The sequence below is a fragment of the Orycteropus afer genome, unplaced genomic scaffold (genome assembly GCF_000298275.1).
Source record: "Orycteropus afer afer isolate SDZICR_OR568_19922 unplaced genomic scaffold, OryAfe1.0 scaffold00082, whole genome shotgun sequence".
Lineage (NCBI taxonomy): Eukaryota > Metazoa > Chordata > Mammalia > Tubulidentata > Orycteropodidae > Orycteropus > Orycteropus afer.
In genome coordinates, this window is record NW_006921669.1 from 10631836 (window position 1) to 10650812 (window position 18977).

The following is an 18977-nucleotide window of genomic DNA, read 5'->3' on the forward strand; positions in this document are numbered from 1 at the left end:
CACTCCCTTCCTGATTTTAAACCATGCAGTGTCCCCTTGTTCCGTTCGAACATCAGCCTCCTGGTCAAGGTACAGGTTCCTGTTCCCTGCTGCAAGGACCCAGGTAAGGGTGGTACGAGAGGTTTCCAACAGGGAGGCAAACTTGTCTGTCAGTTTGTCCCACTGTGGTGAAGGCCAATAGTGCCTACTATTAAACAAGAAGTAAATACATTTTACCAGTCTATGTAAAACCTTAGCTCACAGCCTCCCACAGCTGTTGTGATTGTTAGTTTTAGATCCCCTACATCATCACAGGCAATCATTTCCCATCAGCAATATGCTTAGATTTTTAGCCTGGCCATCCCTTTTCCCTTTCAAATGCCACTCGCCATTCCTAAGCTTCTGGGAATAGAATGGTTCCATCAAGGACTCTCCGGAATTCACAGATCTCCTGGTATCTTCTCCATCAAATGTTTATTTGAAAACTTGCAGTTATAGGGATCAGGGAAACATTTCCTAAACACAGGCTTTGATAATAAGCGCTCTGATGGCATAGCGCCTAAGGCATTTGACTGCTAACTAGAAGCCTGGTGGTTCAAACCCACCAGCCACTGCTTCGAAGGAAGACTGGGAATCTACTTCTGTAGTGATACTGCCTCAGAAACCCAAAGAGGGGTTGCTATGAGTCGGATCCAACTTGATGGCAATGAGTTTGGTTTGGTTTGGTTTGGTTGTTGTTGTTATGTGCCATCGAGTCAGGCTTTGATAAACCTGCTGGCCTATGCCTACAAAGAATACAATCGATGCTTATTTTCATACATTATTAATTGCACACAAAGTGTTAATGGACAAAGGACAACAGACCACACAGGTGGCATAATGCTCCTTAGACAATTCGCCACGGACAGTGGTACCAGCATGGCAGAAGGCGTGTGAATAGTACATAAGGTCACCTTACAGTGGGACTAAACCATGTATCCCTTTCTTTACCACTGTGTAACGGTACTTACATGACAACAGGACAAAAAAATGGCCTGAGGCATTCTGCTCTACTTTAGAGCTTGCATCTCACACTGAAATGAAAAAAGATACAATCCAGAAATTGCGCTTTGGTTAATATTTCTGCAATTCTGCAGGAATGGTTTCAACAGCAAGTGTGTTCTGGATTTCAGGTGTCAATTAAGAACCTATCAGAATGCAGGGCTAAATAATAAAATAATAAGTATTGATTGATGTTTCAACTTTAAAGACCCTTTTCCAGGAGTGTTTTAAGGTGGAAGGCTGTTGTTGTTGTTATGTGCCAATGAGTCAGACCCGACTCATAGCAACCCCTCCTTGGGTTTCTGAGGTGGCATCTCTACGGAAGTAGATTGCCCAACCTTCCGAGGAATGGCTGATGGGTTTGAACTGCCAGCCTTCTGGTTAGCAGTCAAATGCCTTAGGCATGATGCCACCAGAGCTCCTTTTCAGTAGGTGGGAGACTGAAATTTAACAGTGTGTTGTAGGGCATTCCAGGCAAGCAACGCTGACAGTCAGTGGGGAACAGGGCACACAGCATGGGGCTTCCCAATGGTGACTCCTCTACACTCTTACCCCCTCTAAAGAGAGTGCAGCTTTGCAATTCACACAGCTCTGGGACAGGCAGAGAGGCCCAGAGGGAACTGTGGTTTGACAAAAAAATAGGTCATTTGCCCAAGTGATTAAAAGTCTGTCATATGCTAATGCTTAGATGGGTGAACCTCTGGCCAATTTAGTAGGAGTAAATTGCAATTGATTTTCGAAGAAATTGCTTGTTCTCTTGCCTTCCCTCAGCTGTGTCACACTGTCTCACACACAGCTGCCTTTGTCACAGCCAGAGCCATTGAAACACGTGTCAAGATCTTTATGAGGCAAAAAGATTATATGTGTGTGTATACCATAAATATACATACAAGTGAGGTCATATCCAAACATACGTATATCTGTGTGTGTACGTGTGTATACACATGTACACAAAGATGTTTTAGAGCATTTACATTTAGAAACAATTATGCCACCACTGTAACAGCCTTCTGTATGCTTTGCAAATCCCTTGGTGGCTGGTGAGCTACCCTGAGTCATTTTTATTTTTACAACATCCTACTATTTGAAGAAAGATCATAAAAGAGCACAGTCCTGCACTCTCTCCACACACTCCCCAGCCCTCTCTATGTAAACCCCTGGATATGAAAAGAAAATGGTTAAAAGATCATAAGAGATCAAAAAATGATAATAATAAAGGTTAACAATAGCTGCTTTCACCCCTAATTTCTGATATGGTGATAAACCCTCTTAGAACATTAATTAGAATGCAAACAGAGATGAAAGAAATGCCCAGGGGATGTAATAAATTAGCCCTTTATGCAAATCACCCATTCGTTTCCATCACTGACCCAGCTAGTTGAGTCTCTAAATTAATGGGAAGTGGTTCACTTCTTTAACAAAAAATTCAGATGAAAGATTATCTTTTTTTTTTTTTTAAATAATCTGCAGGCTGAGAGGGCTCACAACAAAAAATGACTTCTCCTTTCTCCTTGCAGACAACTCTGATGAGGGCCAGAAGTTATAAAAACAAACACTCCAGCCACTGATTAAATCCCTGCTGCCAAACAGCGACTTATTAATTAACCATGGTTCCAAATCATGGACAATTACCCCCTAACCGAAGTCCACGGCTGGGTTCTCACCCTCACTGCAGAAGAAATAAAGCGTTTCACCTGAAGGGGGACCCAGACCTGAACAGGTGAAGGGCAATTTAAATGAGGTGGGGAAATGCCAGGATGTGTCAAGTTTCAAATATCAATTTGAAAACAAACACACACCTAATTTGACGTGTCATCACTGTCCTCGACAATTTATGTTCTACTGTCCTAGAAATTTATGGAACTCTCAGTTTTCTTATCAGTGAAATGAGAAGATTTGGACTAGAATGACCTCCAGAAGTCCGACCGCCTCTACAAGCCAGTGATTTTATGTATCCCTTTGTAAAACTAACACAGCCCTTCCAATCACTTAATTTATTTAAATATAATCTGATGGAATACATTTTGTCGACTGACTTCACTCCTGGCTTCATTTTGTCTGTCCCACTCTCATTTTCCCTATTGTCTCCATTTACTTATTTTTCAATTTGCTCTATCTTCTTCCATGTGTTCAAATACGATGCCTTAAATACATTCTGGAGCAAAGTAAGGTATATACGGAATGAATCATGCTCTAAAAAATGTCATTAATACAAAAAATATATATGCTAAAATCACAAGTTTCCTAGGTAGGAAGAACATGCTCAAAAGAAACACTAAGTCCAAGAATAACACAACATTCAATAAACAGACCCTTAGAGAAGACAGAAATATATTGAAGATTGTCCTAGCACACTGTCTTGATGTTATTAAAAAAAAAAAAAAAAAAAAAACCCAAACCCATTGCCATCAAGTAGATTCCAACTCACAGTGACCCTTTAGGACAGAGGAAAACTGCCCAACAGGGTTTCCAAGGCTGTAAATCTTTGTGGAAGCAGACTGCCTCATCTTTCTCCCATGGAGCAGCTAGTGGGTTTGAACTGCCAACTTTTATGTTTAGCAACCAAATGCTTTAACCAATGTTATATCTACTCTCAGAAAAGGAGATACTTGCCCAAGATCACTCAGCTAGTTAGGGGCAAAGCTGGAATCAGAACACACCTCCAAATTCCTAAACCAGTGGCTTCTAACCAAACAGTCCTGATTTGATACCTCCTCTTGAGAATTTAGTACTGTGTCCCAGAGAACAAAAAAAAAAAAAAAGGACATCCTTTGGAAAGAGCAAGCTTCGACAGCAGAAAAATTAAGAGATGGCAGAAAGAAATACTTCAGAGACGGAGGAGAGGGATCGAGGACAGACATATTGGCTATAAATATTTTTGTACCTTGTAACAATCTTCAGTTTATGCAATTACCTGTCACTCACTGATGTTTTATCTCTCTTCTTCTGGTAACAGGACCGCAAGGTACTACAGCCACTCTATGCCAAATATTTGACTGTCTCTACCTCCATGCCTTTACTAGAGCCGAAACATCCAGGCTTTGCCAGCAGTATGGAGATACTAAAAAATACAGCTTTATTCATGAAACTTCTGAGGCTGGCAGGTGATCTCAATAATAAATTTGCCTCTGAGAGCCAGTCATTCACACAGGAAGACACAGAGTCCACGGGCCATCAGGCAACTGCGTAATGTAACGGCATGTACAGACTAGGATCCCGTTTTTGTGTATATACACATATGCATGTGTGTGTGTGCGTATGTATGTGGAAGGTTCGCATCAACCTGCTTACAGCGGTTATTGAGGACCCCTGGTGGCACAGTGGTTAAGCACTCAGCTGCTAACGGAAGGGTTGGCAGTTTGAACTCACCCAGTGGCTCCATGGGATAAAAGGTCTAGCCATCTGCTCTTGTGAAAATTACAGCCTAAGAAATCTATGGAGCAGTTCTGCTCTGTCACACGGGGTCACTGAGTCATAAACTGACTTGATGGCACCTAATGCCAACAACAGTGGTTATCTTTGGGTGGTGGGATTATAGGTGATTTCAATTTGTTTTCCTTTTTCTTTTTTACTTGTTTGTAATTTCTTATCATCCCACAATAAAAATGGCCTGCTGCGGGGGCAGGAGGGGAAGAGAATAAAATAAAAATGTGGTCTGTGAAAGCAAAATGTAAGTGTACTTAGCAGAGCCACGAAGCTTCTCCCAGGCTTAAGGCATGCCCTTCTCAGGGAGCAGTAATTCTTCCTGCTCTGAGGCATGTTGGGGAGAGGACTGATGGGGAGAGGTGGAAGAGTGGGAGTCGGTCAGGCTGAGAAGGGAAGGCTGATCACAGGAATCCTTAAGCACAGGAAGAGCTCCTACCCTGGTGAGCATCAGCTGCCGCAGACTCACCTCGGACCAAAGAGCATAATGGCATGGACCCAAAGGAACAACGGGGATTCAGGCCCAGAATAGGGAAGACTTTCCCCAAAGGGTAGTTAAATCTCAAACTGGGTGATCAAGAGACAGGATTTTCCTCCAGGGCCCTTGAGAAGGAGGATACATTTTTCATTTCTTGTCCAAGGTGGTTTATGAGCAGCCTTCCTGAAGGCTCTGGATTACTATGTCTTTCAAGATATAGAATCTTTGTTCCATGATCAGGGAATGTGGTATGCTGCAAAGAGTCCTAGTCTTGCAGTCAGAAGAGAGCAGACAGCTAGCATGACATTGGCACATCATTGAAAATGACAGATTTACTGAGGACCAAGTATGTTTGAGGCACTATGCTAGTTAAATTTTACCTATAGGATCCTTAATCCACAAGACCCTATAGGCAGGCATTATCAATCAGCCCATTTTACATCCAAGGAACCTGAGGCACAGTGACCTCACTGACCTGTGCAAGACCAAGTGAGCAGCGGAGCTGGGCTCCAGCAAGCTGGGCGGAACTCCAGAGTGTGTGGTCTTTCTCTAACATCAGCACATGAAAAGATATGAAAACAGGAAGCTGCCCAGAGCACTGGTGGAACAGCAGGCGGTCGACCTGGCTGGCCTAGAACACAGGATAGCTGGGGCAAGATGGAAGATTGATTAGCTCAAGACTCTGTAATGGACTGTTAAAGCCAGATCATTTCTTTAAGTCATTAAGGAACTAAGATAAGACATGGCAATGGGGAGATCAGACTGAATTTGGATAAACTAGCCACTCCTCGGAAGGAAGGTTGGGCAATCCTACTTCCGTAGTGATACTGCCTCGGAAACCCAAGGAGGGGTCACTATGAGTTGGGTCCGACTTGATGGCAAATAACAACAACAAATACAAGGTAGCCAATAAGAAGGGCAAAGCAAAGTTCAAGTGAGAGATAAGGTGTGTGTGCTAAGGGAACAAAGAGAGGGAAGCAGTTCAAAAGTCATATCCAAGACAACTTCAGCAGAACATGGTGATGGCTCCTGCTGAAAGAGTGAGCATGGTGGAGGGGACAGAGACGACCCCAAGTTTATAGCTTAGATCACTGCGTAGATGTGATTGTAAAGAACTGAGGAAGAGAAGGGATGGGCGGTGAAGAGGAGAGAGATAATAATACCTGTTTTGGATGTAATGAGTTTGAAGTCATTGAGATACATCCAGATGGAGTGGTCCAGGACTGAGATGGAAACACTAAGTTACTGTTATACTCAGGAGAGGTTGGAATAGGAGGGAAGGCTGAGTCATTTGTGTAAGCGGTAGTTGAGGCCCTAGGAATGGAGGAGGTTTGTTGGAGAGTGTGCAAAACTGGCCTACCTGAGGGAGGGCCAAGTTTTGGCAAAGGTCTTGGAGACTGTCTTTAAGCTGTGTGACTCTGGCCAAATCACATCTTCTCTCTCAGCTTCAACTATATAAAATCAAAATGTCGGACTGAATCCCATGGCCCCTTCAACTTAGACATTCAACCAACCATTACTGACGAGATACCAGCTCAGAACCAGGAAGGATGATCAGTACTAAGCAGACACCCAACAGACACATAAAAAAGTCCTCTGATACACTGTGATTAACAACTCTCATAAAGGCAAGAGGAAAATGCAGAGTGAGGGAGTCCTGAGTTGGAAGTGCCTGTCTGGGGGAATTCCAGGAAGGCCCTTAGAGATGAAATTAGATCTTGATCTCAGATGACTAAGAGAAACTTGCCAAGCAGAGGCAAGACCATGTGCAAAAGCACAGAAATGTGAAAGCACATGACATATTTGGGGAATGTCTGCGTTCTGTGAGCTTGAATAGAGAGAAGAGTGATGGTGTTTGGAGAAGGGAGACATGGCCAGGCTGTAAAGGGACTCTGCTGGCCTTCTAGGTTTCAGAACAAGTAGCGGAGAATCAATAGGGGTTCTCACTTACTGGAACAACACAATTAGGTTTCCGCTTTAGAGAGGTGAATGGAAAGGAACAGATGAGCGCCTTCCACCTAGGAACTGGCAGTTAGAAGCCATTCTCTCTCACCATGATTTGAGAAGGCAGAAGATAACACTGTAAGGGTTTCTCCACATGGAAACTTTAGTTACATAAACACGATGACACATGAAAACCAAAATTCTAAACATGGTTCACATGTTTACTCACAGCATAATTCAGAAAAAGAGGCTGGACTCCAAAGAGAGTTGAAGAGCAACTCATCCTGGAGAAAATCATTCCCATTCCCAGGTCCCAAGGTTTCCTGACCAAAAAAATCAAACTCACCACCATCGAGTCGATTGCGACTCATAGCAACCCCTCCTTGGGTTTCCGAAGTGGTATCACTACGGAAGTAGATGGCCCAAGCCACACCTGGGTCTAACTGAGGGGTTGGTGGTTTGAACCCACCTAGCACTCAGCAGTTCTGCAGGACAAAGGCCAGCAATCTGCTTCTATAACAATTACAGTCAAGAGAAGCCTATGCAGCAGTTCTACTTGGTCACGTGGGGTTGCCAGGAATCGTAACTGACTGGACAGTACCCAACAACAGGCCTCTGTAGGTAAATAATGTTTGAGCCAGAAGACTGGGACTTTGACTTTCACCAAATCAGACTTCGGCTGCTCAAATCCTAACATTACTCTTTCCCCACATTCTATCTACTTCATTCTTATTTGTAGTACCATCAAAATTGATTATATTTGAGGAAAGCCTGGCATCTCTTGACTCTTCTCTACAAAATCCCATCTTCGGATCAATATCTTTAAACCTTGGAGCCCTCTTTTTCTCTTGCGGCCACAGAGGCGCTTATATCCTCTCTCTGATCCTCCCTCAGACTTCTCTTGGCATCCACTGTACTTTCAAAACTTCTTGCTGCTTTGTTCTCCCGGAGAGTCCAGATAAATTGCCAACGGGCTCATCTTCCTTTTAAATCAATGTTTATCTCTTACTGCCTCTTGAACTTTTGAGACGAACAAAAGGAAAGGCAGAGTGAAGGTTAAAGAGCAGCTGGGAGGGAAACAGATGTTAAACACCACACCATGTTTCTGTCTCTTGGGCCTCCCAGCTTCCACATTGTTCTATCCTCTTGGTTCTTAAGACATTTTTCTGTGTTCTCTCTTCTACTCCAAAGTCTTCTACACTGGCTCATATACTGCCATTCATTGTCTGACTCTCTTCATGTTCAAGACCCTTAAAAGCCACACTGGCATCAACTCACAGTAAACATACATCCTCAAGCCCTTACAAGGGCCTTCAACAAGAAATGCTTCTCCTATCAAGTTTCCACAAGAGTCACCCCTCCAACCTCTCGTCGCAAATCTTGTCTGGGGAGAGCTGCTTAATTTCTCTTCTACACTTCAGGTTTCAGAACAGACATGACAGTTTTTAGGTTCTACCTTATTTTTTTACTCCCTTCTTTGTTCCTTCCGGGGCACCAATGATAATACTTCATGATGGCCTTTTATCTGGCTAGTAAGTAAACAATGGTAAAAATGGCTATAGGTTGGAAGAGGCCAAAGAAAATGGAAATGCAAGAACGTCAAACATGTCTTGCTCAGTGAGGGGATTCAGCCCACACTTACTGTACATGGATAAACATTCTCTTCGCATTGGGCAGAGAAATCCAAATATGGAAACTCTGATTACTACCATATCTATAAAAGGCAGAGGCCCTGTTGTCCTAGTTTCTTTGGGGAGATCTTCAAAACGGAAAGAGATGATCTAGACACTCAGATGCAAACCATGAAAAGCACCATTTATCATCCCGTTCTACCGTCCTTTCCAAGCCTACAAATGCCAAACTGGATAATATGCATTATTCAACGACCTAAAACCTCTCAGGGCTCCATTTGGCTTTACTACACCCACTTAAGAAACACAGTCACTGTCAGAGGTCAAAGCTCATTAATGCTGAAACCTAAATTCAGTGCCCTTGAGATATGCAATGTACCTCTAGACAAGCCTTCCTGACTGTAGTTAATTTCATTATGACTTCTGGATTCTCCACAGGACAGATCTCACAACTCAAGATCATATTTACTATGGAAAGAGCCCTGGCTGAGGAATGGATCCAAAAAAAAAAAAAAGACTGAAACTTGGCCCATGCAGAAGAATTTCAGATACTCATAAAAGAAATTCAGATGAACCAAGGGTGTTTGAGAATGACTGGGCCATTTCAAGTGCAGAAATGAGTACAAAGATTGAAAGGGCAATGCAAGAAGAGCACAGTGGAGGGAGGCTGGAAGTGATCTTGCTTTTTCCCTCAGAACCATGGACTTTGGGACTGATGATTACATCATCATACCAATGAGAAAAGAGTAACCCAAGGAGGAAAAATGAGTCTGTTGAAGCCCCATAGCTCATATCAGATCTGACAATAAAACCCAATAGCCCTTCTTCCTTGCCAACCTTCTCATATAAGAAGGGTCACAGCCCACAGGCATCAGCATAAAGACTGGAGAGTCATGCTCCTATGGAGTGAGCAGCCGACATGAAACAAGGGACCACAGTAGAAAGGCCCGCTTTATCTCCAGTACGCCATCTGCCATTCCTCATCCTAGTTCCTACAGACCTGCTTTCACAAGAGCCCAGATGGTCACACACACTTGTCTGTGTGTCCTTCATCCACTACTTGGATCACTGTCTTGCCTGGACCAAGAGGACAGGTAGCATCAATGTGGACTTGGAATGGGAATTATGAGCATTATTCAGGGTAACATATGAAAGCGTCTGATAAGAGAAAGCACCCAGGGACCTTGTTAAAATGCAGACACCGGTACAACAGGTCTGGAGTGCAGTCTGAGACTCTTGATCCTCTGACGAGCTCCCAGTTGCTGCAGACACTACTGGCCTCAGGACCACACACTGGTTAGCAAGTAGCAGGGAACAGAAGTTATGCATGCAAGCTGCAAATCAAACAAATCAGTTTTCTAAGTGGTTTCACCACTTAGAAGCTTTGTGATCTTGGGCCAGTTCCTAACTTTACTGTGACTCAATCTTCTCATCTATAAAATGGAAATTAAAAATATCTCACAGGCACTTGATTAAATAAGTTAATGATGTAAAGCTCTTAACACAGTGCTTGGCATATAAGGGTTTAATAAATGTCAGCTGCTGGCTGCCTCTGAGATTCATGAGTGCAAGGACTGTATCTCCCTGGCTCACTGCCAAAACCCTCACACTCTAGAGCAGAGTAGAAGCTCAATGGATGTTCTATGAGTGAATACATGCATATACAATGCACCCACGTACAACAGCACTTCCTATATACTACTCCTTGGGTTCTGTGGCTTTTCTGCAGTAAAGCATAAGCCATTTAGAACACTACAACACTCACCCATAACATGTCATCTCATTGAATCAAATTCAACATCAACCCCCATGTCTAACCACCAAATATATATAATTTTGAATGGCTATATCTACTTGAGAAAATATCTTAACAGTAAACAAATAAATACAACATTAGTCTGGAATCTACCTGTCATTAAGAGAAATTACTGCCTCGCTCATTATTTATGGGGCTGTCTGAATGCAGATGTTATGAAAACTTAATTCTAAAACTAAGTACACTTCCAAACTAAATGGAGAATTGCAAAGAGAGACAAAACAACCCATAGGGGGCAAGACCACTTTTCAAAGGACCGTTGGGGAGATACATCCTCTTATAAATACACACACTTGCTCCAGGGGGAAAAAAAAAAAAAAATAGTAACAGAAGAATTTCTAACAACTGGTAGAGCTTAATCTTTTAAATCGAAGGCAGATAAGTGAGTCCATGTGAAATTCTTCAGCAATCTAAGATTATCTTCAGACATCTCATAAAGTAAGTGGCATCATTTGATGGGATCCCACTTCCAGAGAGGCACAGTGAAAGGCTTGTACCAAGAAGGGAATGTGATTGCCACCTACAGACAGAAGCGGCTCTCCCTTTGCAAGAATTGGCCAATCACATTTTAACGTGAAGAAAAACATTCCACCAAGTCGCCTCCCTCCAACCTCCTCCAAACCACCACACCACATTACTTCATTTAGAATTACTTTCAAGTCATACAATCATCTCCAGGCATTCTGCCTCTTCATTAGCATCATCCTATTTCTAATTTCCCAGAAACACTGCGCCGCTCAACTATCTACTTATACACTATTTGAGAGCCAAAGAGAATTCAAGCCAAAGAACTGCTAGCAGCCAAAGGCATCAGAGTGGAAGGATAAATCTGCTTACCTGGTATGAATGGGACCACCCGGAATATATCGGACAATCTGCTGTTAACAGGTTCATACGGAGAATCTTCAAGCAGGTCGTTTCCTAAAAATAAAAAGATTGGGATCCGATTTGGAAAACAGATCTACTTCAGGCAGCTTTTCACTACTGAGTCTGAATTCTAATTATGTTGTGATTGTGTAACAAAGAGATGGTGAAATTTTCAAAGATTTCAGGTGCATCTATTTATTTGGCTTTGGTTATTTCTTTTCCACACCTCTTTGCTGTCCTTGCTCTCCCTAGAGTGCCCCGAAAACACTGGGGAGCAACCCAGCCCTACCTTGCCAGAACTCTCCCACTCTCTGCAAAGGAATGAAACCAGAGAGGAAGAAGCCAGTGACGTCACAAGCCCTGCTTGCTACCAGGAACCAATGGAGGAAAGGTGACCCTGTTTACTCCCAAACAATGGCATGAAATCAGGTGGCCTAGATATTTTCATTCATAGGTTATGGACCAAGTGGCAGCTACAAAGGCAAATCTGTATGTTACACATTTTTCCTGTGAGTCTTAGAGGAGAATGAACGCACAGGATGTTTCTGCTAGATTTACAAACAAGCCACCTCTGGCAGGCAAGGACCAGAGAATTCCCATTGCAATGGATGCTTGGGGCAAGTGGATCTTTCTCTCCCTGAACTACTTTGCCTTAACCATGGTTGAACCACACCAGATGATTCAAGACTCTGCTAATCTCAGGTGACAAATACATCCCCCCACACATGAATTCAGCCTTTGATCAGGTGGTAGGGGGATGGAGATGGAAAGGATTCTACTGGCCCTTTCACACTTAATTCTTTATCTTATGCCAGGATGGGAGCTCTGGTTGCATAGTGCCTAAGGCATTGGACTAGGAACCAGAGGGCTGGCGGTTCAAACCTACCAGCAACTCCTCAGAAGGAAGATGGGGCAATCTACTTCCATAGTGATAGTGCCTCTGAAACCCAAGGATGGGTCGCTATGAGTCGGGTCCGACTGGATGGCACATAACAACAACAACATGCCGGAATAGGTTGAGGGGAAGGAGTCAAGAGACAGGGCAAGCCTTTGTATTATTATTCTGTGAAGCTGGCTAAAGTCTCAGGGTGGATCTCCCTGGAGAGCAGTTGGCAGGTTTCTGGGGAGGCCTTTAATGGGGTCCTACTCCGATGCTCCGGCTAAGGCTGAGCGAGGTCAGCAGGGATCTCCCTGGTACCCCCACGCCTCATGCATTTTCCAACAACCAGGCCACACCAATGCTGCTTGGGCTGCAGCAAACACCAGCTGCCGCTGCCCCTGGGGACCTATGAAAAGTCCTCTTTCTGCAGCTGGAGAGACGTGAGTGGAGGATGAGGTCAGCTGGTCCTGAGGCCCAGGGGCCAAACGCCTCGGCGAAGGGTCCGAAGGGGGGCCCAGGAGCTAGCGCGTACCCTGCAGGCTCTGGTACATGCTCCAGTAGATTCGCAGACAGTTCTTCTCTTTCTTCATGCCCCGCTTGCAGCGACAGTTGTAGAGTGACTTCTGCTTCAGGGCCTCCATGGCGCTGCGGCACTCGTCCTTGGCCTCGAGGCCCGACGCCAGGCTGAAGTTGGTCTCCTTGCCCGCCACGCACTGCCTCAGCGTGCGGTACTTGGTGCTGCAGCTCTGCTCCTTCAGACACTGGTCGCTGGCTTTCACGCAGTCCAGGCGGTCTCCGCCGCTCACCTCCGCCGACAGGAGTACGTCTGCGGGGCCGAGGACAGGGAGCGTGAGTGCCGCAGGGCAGGGACCCCCACAGCGCTGCCTAGGGGGGTGGGCGCGGTTCCCAGGCACGCGCCTGGGGCAGGCGTGCTAACCCAGCCTTCGCCGACGCGCAGCGCAGGGAGGGCGACCAGCCCCGGGCAGTCCGAGTGTTCGCCCCAGGAACTCCGGACCCCATTCCGGGCCAGAGGGGAGGTTGGCACCGGCTGCCCACAGGGTCTGCGGGGGGCGGGGAGCCTGCGCTCTGCTCCCGCAAGCTCCAAACCCCTCCCGCCACCCGGCTCCCGTCGCGCGCGCGGCAGGCCTTGCTGAAGCCGGGGGCTGTTGAGGAGAGCTGCATCGGGCGAGCGTGGGGTACGGGGGAGCCTCGGTCCGCAGCTGGCCAGGAGGGGTGCGCCGAAACGTGTTCGAGGAAAAGTTTTCCCAACGAAGTTTGCTCTCGCGGCACCGTGTTCGCCCGCACCCCACCTGCTCCCTCAAGCCTCCAAGCTCCCCGGGACTCGCCAGGGGCGCCAGGCCCGGGGCTGGACGCCGTGGACTCCGTGGGTACCCACCAGACTGGGACATCAAATACCGTAGAAAATAAACAACCAAGCACGCAAAGCTGCGGAAAAATGCTGCGCCGCGAGCCCAGGGCGTTGCGCTAAGAGGAATAAGGATCCCTTCCCCCAGCGAAACTTGGCCCTCCCAAGCCCACCACCCGCACCGCCCGTGCCCTTTGGGAAGGCTCGGGGAGTAAGAACCGCAGCGGCGGCCTCGACTTACCCAGGAGCGGCAGCGCGAAGCACAGGGTCGCCAGGAACATGGTGCCGGCGCGCAGCTCGTCCCCCGCCCTCCCCAAATCACAAGCCGCCGCGAGGTCTCGCCGGGCAGCTCAGCAGGCAGCGATGCTCGGACGGCCGCGCTGCTCCCGCCGCCCAAAGTTCAGCTCCATCCAGCGCGAGAGTAAACTCCCGGGTGCACCGCCACCGCCGCCGCCGGCGACTCAGCTCCCGGCGGGCGCGAGGGCGGGAGGCGGCGCCGCTTCTCCGGGATCAGGTCCGACCCAACCTGGAAGGGAGAGAGCGCTTTGAAATGCGAGCCGCGGGCGCCAGAGCGTCCCCCGCCCCCCCGCCCTCCCCTCCCCCGCTCCCGCCCCGGGAACTTGCCTGCGCCGGGGGAGGCCCCGCGCCCACCCCCACCCCAGGCGGGGCGCCGGGGTGCCAGTGCCTTTTCCCAGGAGCCACCGGTACCCGCCGGGCAGGGACCCAAGCGGTCTGACGCTGGCTACCAAAGTGCGAGGGGGTGCCTGCCCGGCTCCAAGCCAAGCAAAGAAAGAAAGAACCGTACTTTCCGAGCGCCGCGAGGGGAGCCGGCAGCGGCGCTGGGTCGGAGCCCTGGGCGGCGAAGGCGGCGGCGGCGGCTCCCTCGCCAGCCCGGCGCGGAAAGAGCCCCTCTCCCGGGAAGTTGGCCGCCCCCTCCTTACGACGCTCGCTCGCTCGCCTGCTCGCCCTCCCAGCCAAACCACCAATCGCCGCCCGGGTCTCCTCGCCCCCTCCCCTGGCGCGCCTCCTTTCCGAGATGGCCAGGCCAGCGAGAGACGAGGTCCGGGCTGGGGCTAGCACCCGGCTGGTGCGCCCCTACGCGCCGCGAGTCCCCCGCTCGCTCCCGAGCGTTCGCGCCGCGCACAATCCCGCCGGGCGACCAGGACTCGGGCGCATCCACGCCACTGGCTGGGAGAGCGAGCCGGCCCGCATCCCCCACGGGTCCTCCCGGACAGGTGCAGCCCCGCGCCGCCTGCGCCCTGGCTCGCCCCGGGCTCCAAAGTTGGGGGCTTCTGTAAGAAGGGAAGAGGTGGCGGGGGTGCGGGGCAGCGGCGATGGGTTCCCGAGCCGACAGAACGAGAAAACTCTCCAAATGCCACCAACCTGGACTCAACCAATCGCGTCCAGCTGCGGCGAGGTGCCGGTTTAAGTGTTTATTTATTCGGTAGGGGGTGTTCCCGCCCCCCCTCCGCTTTCCCGGCTCACTTTCTCTGCGCTGGGAAGGAAGATGCGGTCATCTTCGCGAGCGCCGAGAGCTGAGTGGAGCCAGGACGGTTTCCGAGCAGAGCGCCCGGCTCTGAAGCCCGTTAGGGGTGCTAGCGGTTATTGGAATCGGCGCGGAGGAAGGAGAGTTCCGGGGCCAGATTGCTCCAGGCCAAAGGTTTCTCCCCTGCTCCGGCTCCCGCCGCCCCAGCGCACCGCCAACCACTCCAAAGCTCGCCCGCCGGGACAGACCGACGCCGCTAATGCAGACGCTGGCCAGCGGTGGAACCCGGGCTGGACCCGGCACGCGCGCACAGGATACGCCGCACTATGCAGCCGACAGCGGGCGCCGCCAGTGTCTCACTGACACGCTCTCTGTCTCTCACGCACACACACAGGGCACAATGCACAAAGGCTCTTTCTTCCGTCCTAGTACAATGGAGTCAGACCCTTCTTCCGAACGCAAAGTTTTCCCCACGTCACTCGCGCCTGTGACTCAAGACTTGGCACTTCAAAGACACGCTTAGACCCAGGCCCCAAGAGCAGCGATGGCGAGAGGCTCCCACTCGCTTGTCCACGCCAGCGCGCACACACTCACTCACACACACGCAGTCTCTACCTCTCTCTCTCCTCCAGCTTGGACCACGAGACAAAAGCGAACCCCCAACCCACTGCATCTGAAGCGGGTCAGACCTGGCCTTAGGAAATATATAAACTGACCTCCATCTTGTCTGTTTCAAAAGTAAATTCAAATAAGTAAATAACCAACACTTACACAGCCCTTCCCCCCAAGGCCTGAAACGTTAGTTCTCAGCGGGGCTGCCGAACTCCGTCCCCCGCCTGGGACATACTGCCCCTCCCCGCACGCTGGGGGGCGCCCGGGGCGCTGAATCTACACTGGGTTCTGGGAGGGAGCTGGGGGACAACCCACAGTGGCGGGTGGCCATCCAGCTGTTCAAGGCTTGTATTCGAGATCCTTGCTAATGTCCAAGTTCATCAGTCAGGGAACCCGAGTTTGTATTAAGTCTGGGTGAGCGCAGCTGTCAAATCTGCAAACGTGTCACACCAGACAATAGGCGGTGGAAGAGAGAAAGGAAACGCTCATTTTGATCGAGGGGGGTTAATTGAAAAGGGCACCGGCTTTGGTTGAAGTTGGTGGCCGGGTGTGAGGGCCTGGAGAAGGGGAGGAGGGGTGGGTAGCTCTCCGTTCACTGCTCGTGAGCCTGACGCGCCCCTGGGCTGCGGAGGCTGCCGGAGCCAGTGGTGCGTATTGTTTGAAAGCGCCAACTTGTGTAGGCGCCTGTGTGCGCATCTCAAACCCCGGGGACTTTCCACGTTTTCGCCCTCCCGGTTTGCCATGCCGGGATTTCTCAGGGCCAGGCAGGAAGAGCTTGCCGCCTCAACCAGCTCCTCCTCGACACACATACACAGTGGCCATGCACAGATTGGTAGTTCATTCAGTGTATCAATTTACACTGGGTTGTTGAGTAAACAGAGCAAACATATGTCACATTTTCGTGACAGATGGTTCAAACCAAGGGCTACTCACTCTCCCTTTCTCTGACAGTCTAAGTCCAGAGAGTATCACGTGGAAATAGAATTCAGTCTTCAAATCAGTTTTTTTCACTTAAAAAAAGTTTATTCTCATATTTTCACACACAAACTAGAGAACTCCTGGGAAGGTGGTTTTAGTGAGGGGAGGTTGTTGCTGGTGTGTCCTCTGGAGTGGTTTCTGACCCAAAGTGACCATGTAGGACAGAGTAGATCTGCCCCCAAGTGGTTTTCTTGACAGTGATCTTTAAGGGAGAGGATCACCAGGGCTAGTGGGGGGGGGGGTTGGTGAAGCCACTGGATGGGTTAGAACCAGAGACCTTTTGGTTAGCAGCTGAGTCCTTAACTGTTGTGCCACTAGGGCTCTGAATTAAGAATTTATGTGAGAACTATGTTTCTCCATGGACACCCAAAACATAAAACTCATCATTCCGTTGGATAAGTGGAAGTGACTTTCTCTCTTCAGAAAATCAGTAGTTAGAATTCCATATTTCAATATAGATGGACAAATGATCATTGCTGATGGTTTGGATCACCATGAAGTTTCATTTGAGGACATCAACCACATCTTTCATATGTGGGTTTTTTTTTTTTTTTTTTTGGTTGCTGTTGTTTAGAAATAATTCCATGTTACCCTGAGTATTCCACCAACACCTTTTTGACCAAATTCTAACAGGAGTAGAGGGAAGGTAGAACAAAAGTTCTCCAGATGTCAAATGTGGAACTTCTTTGAAAATACCTGCAGTTCCAAGAATAGTTTAGAACCATTCACTCACACTCTTCTTCATTAGATTCTTCCCAATGAATGATGGGAGCTCTAGTGGCTTAGTGCCTAAGGCATTTGACTGCTAACCAGAAGGCTAGCACTTCAAACCACCAGCCACTCCTTGGAAGGAAGTTTGGGCAATCTAATGATACCATCTGGGAAACCCAAGGATGGGTCACTATGAGTCAGATCCAACTCCATGGCAGTGCTTTTTTTTTCCCCCCTCCCCCAATGAATGATGAAAACAGAGCTTTGTTTAAAATAAACAAAAATAAACCCACCTGCCTAAGGCATTTGAGTGCTAATCAAAAGGCTAGCGATTCAAACCCACCAACCGCTCCTCAGAAGGAGGGTTGAACAATCTACTTCTGTAGTGATACTATCTCAGAAACCCAAGGAGGGGTCGCTATGAGTCGGGTACGACTTGATGGCAGTATGTTTCTTTTTTTTTTTTTTTTTGCCCTTATAATTGTGCCTTCCAATATAATAACAACTAACGATGTAGTTATTTGAATGAAAAGTCACTAAAATTAAATAAAAGAAAAAAAGTCAGTTCTTCAGTCATACTAGTCACACTTCAGGTGCTCAATAGCTGCATGTGGCTAGTGGCTACCATGTTGGTCAGCACAGATACAGTGTGGTTCCATCATCATGGACACTTCTGTAAGACAGCACTGTCCAATACAGTTGGTGTGAATATATTGTTAATATGGTCTTAGAATAGTGCAGGCATAGAGTGAGTGCTTTCTGATCTATAGTAGTTATGCTGAGGAGGAAGTTGAGGGATCCATGAAGACTCAGCCAATTGTTGGTGTGTCTTCTACTCAAGAGCAGAGCAGCAGGCAAAGAAACCAAGGAGTTCCCACTGCTATCAAGTTGACTCTTACTGATAGTGACTCTATAGGACAGGGCAGAACTGCCCCATAGGGTTTCCAAGGCTATAAGTCTTTATAGAAGCTGACGGCCCTATCTTTTCCCACTGAGTGGCTGATGGGTTCAAACCTCTAAACTTTCACTTAGTAGCCAAGCACTTAACCACCGAGCCACCAGGACTCCTTAACTAAGAAATAGGGAAATGGATACGTCAAAAGCTGATGTCCTTAGGAGATCTGTGAACAGAGAGTTAAGATACCCTATATTTGTTATGTGCCGTCGAGTCGGCCCTGACTCATAGTGACCCCCGACTCGTAGCGACCCCTCCTTGGGTTTCCGAGGCAGTATCACTACAGAAGTAGGATTGCCCAACCTTCCTTCCAAAGAATGGCTGGTGGGTTTGAACCGCCAGCCTTCTGGTAAGCAGTCAAGTGCCTTAGGCACTGTGCTACCAGAGCTCCTAAGATACCCTATAGAGGAAGCTAATATTAAACAAACAAATAAACCTGCCTCACAACTAATATGCACTGACTTGGAACATGGAAGTCAGAAATGCAGTGTGACTTAACAGGACTAGTATTATCTCTGTTTCCTTGGAGCTTATCTGTTCCCATGTGTACAGGATGATCTCAGGATGAAAGGTGATGTCAAAATATAAAATATTATTAGCAATTATAAAGGTTCATGCTATCTTCTGTGACATGTTTTCTCAGTGAGAAATTGGTTTTAATGGTACAAAATTGGGTTCAATCCACCCATGAGCACATGAAGTGAGCAATTTTCTTGATAGAAGTGTATTTTCATAAGTTAACAGGTGAATCATGGTGAGAATGACAGTTTTCTTCCACTCAGCTTTTTGTCTTGGCCCTATAGAGTATAA

At 47.8% G+C, this 18977-nt stretch overlaps 1 protein-coding gene across 1 annotated transcript in view; it reads right to left on the reverse strand.

The window, feature by feature from the left end:
• The window catches only part of GFRA1 (GDNF family receptor alpha 1), a 265032-nt gene extending 251326 nt beyond the window's left edge, over nt 1-13706 (reverse strand). The window contains exons 1-3 of the mRNA XM_007941595.2: nt 13667-13706; nt 12592-12885; nt 11150-11233 (exon numbers count right to left, since the gene is read on the reverse strand). Of these exons, the coding sequence (XP_007939786.1) occupies nt 11150-11233; nt 12592-12885; nt 13667-13706 (418 nt within the window). The remainder of the gene's footprint in view (nt 1-11149; nt 11234-12591; nt 12886-13666) is intronic.
• Between the last annotated feature and the right edge of the window lie 5271 nt (nt 13707-18977).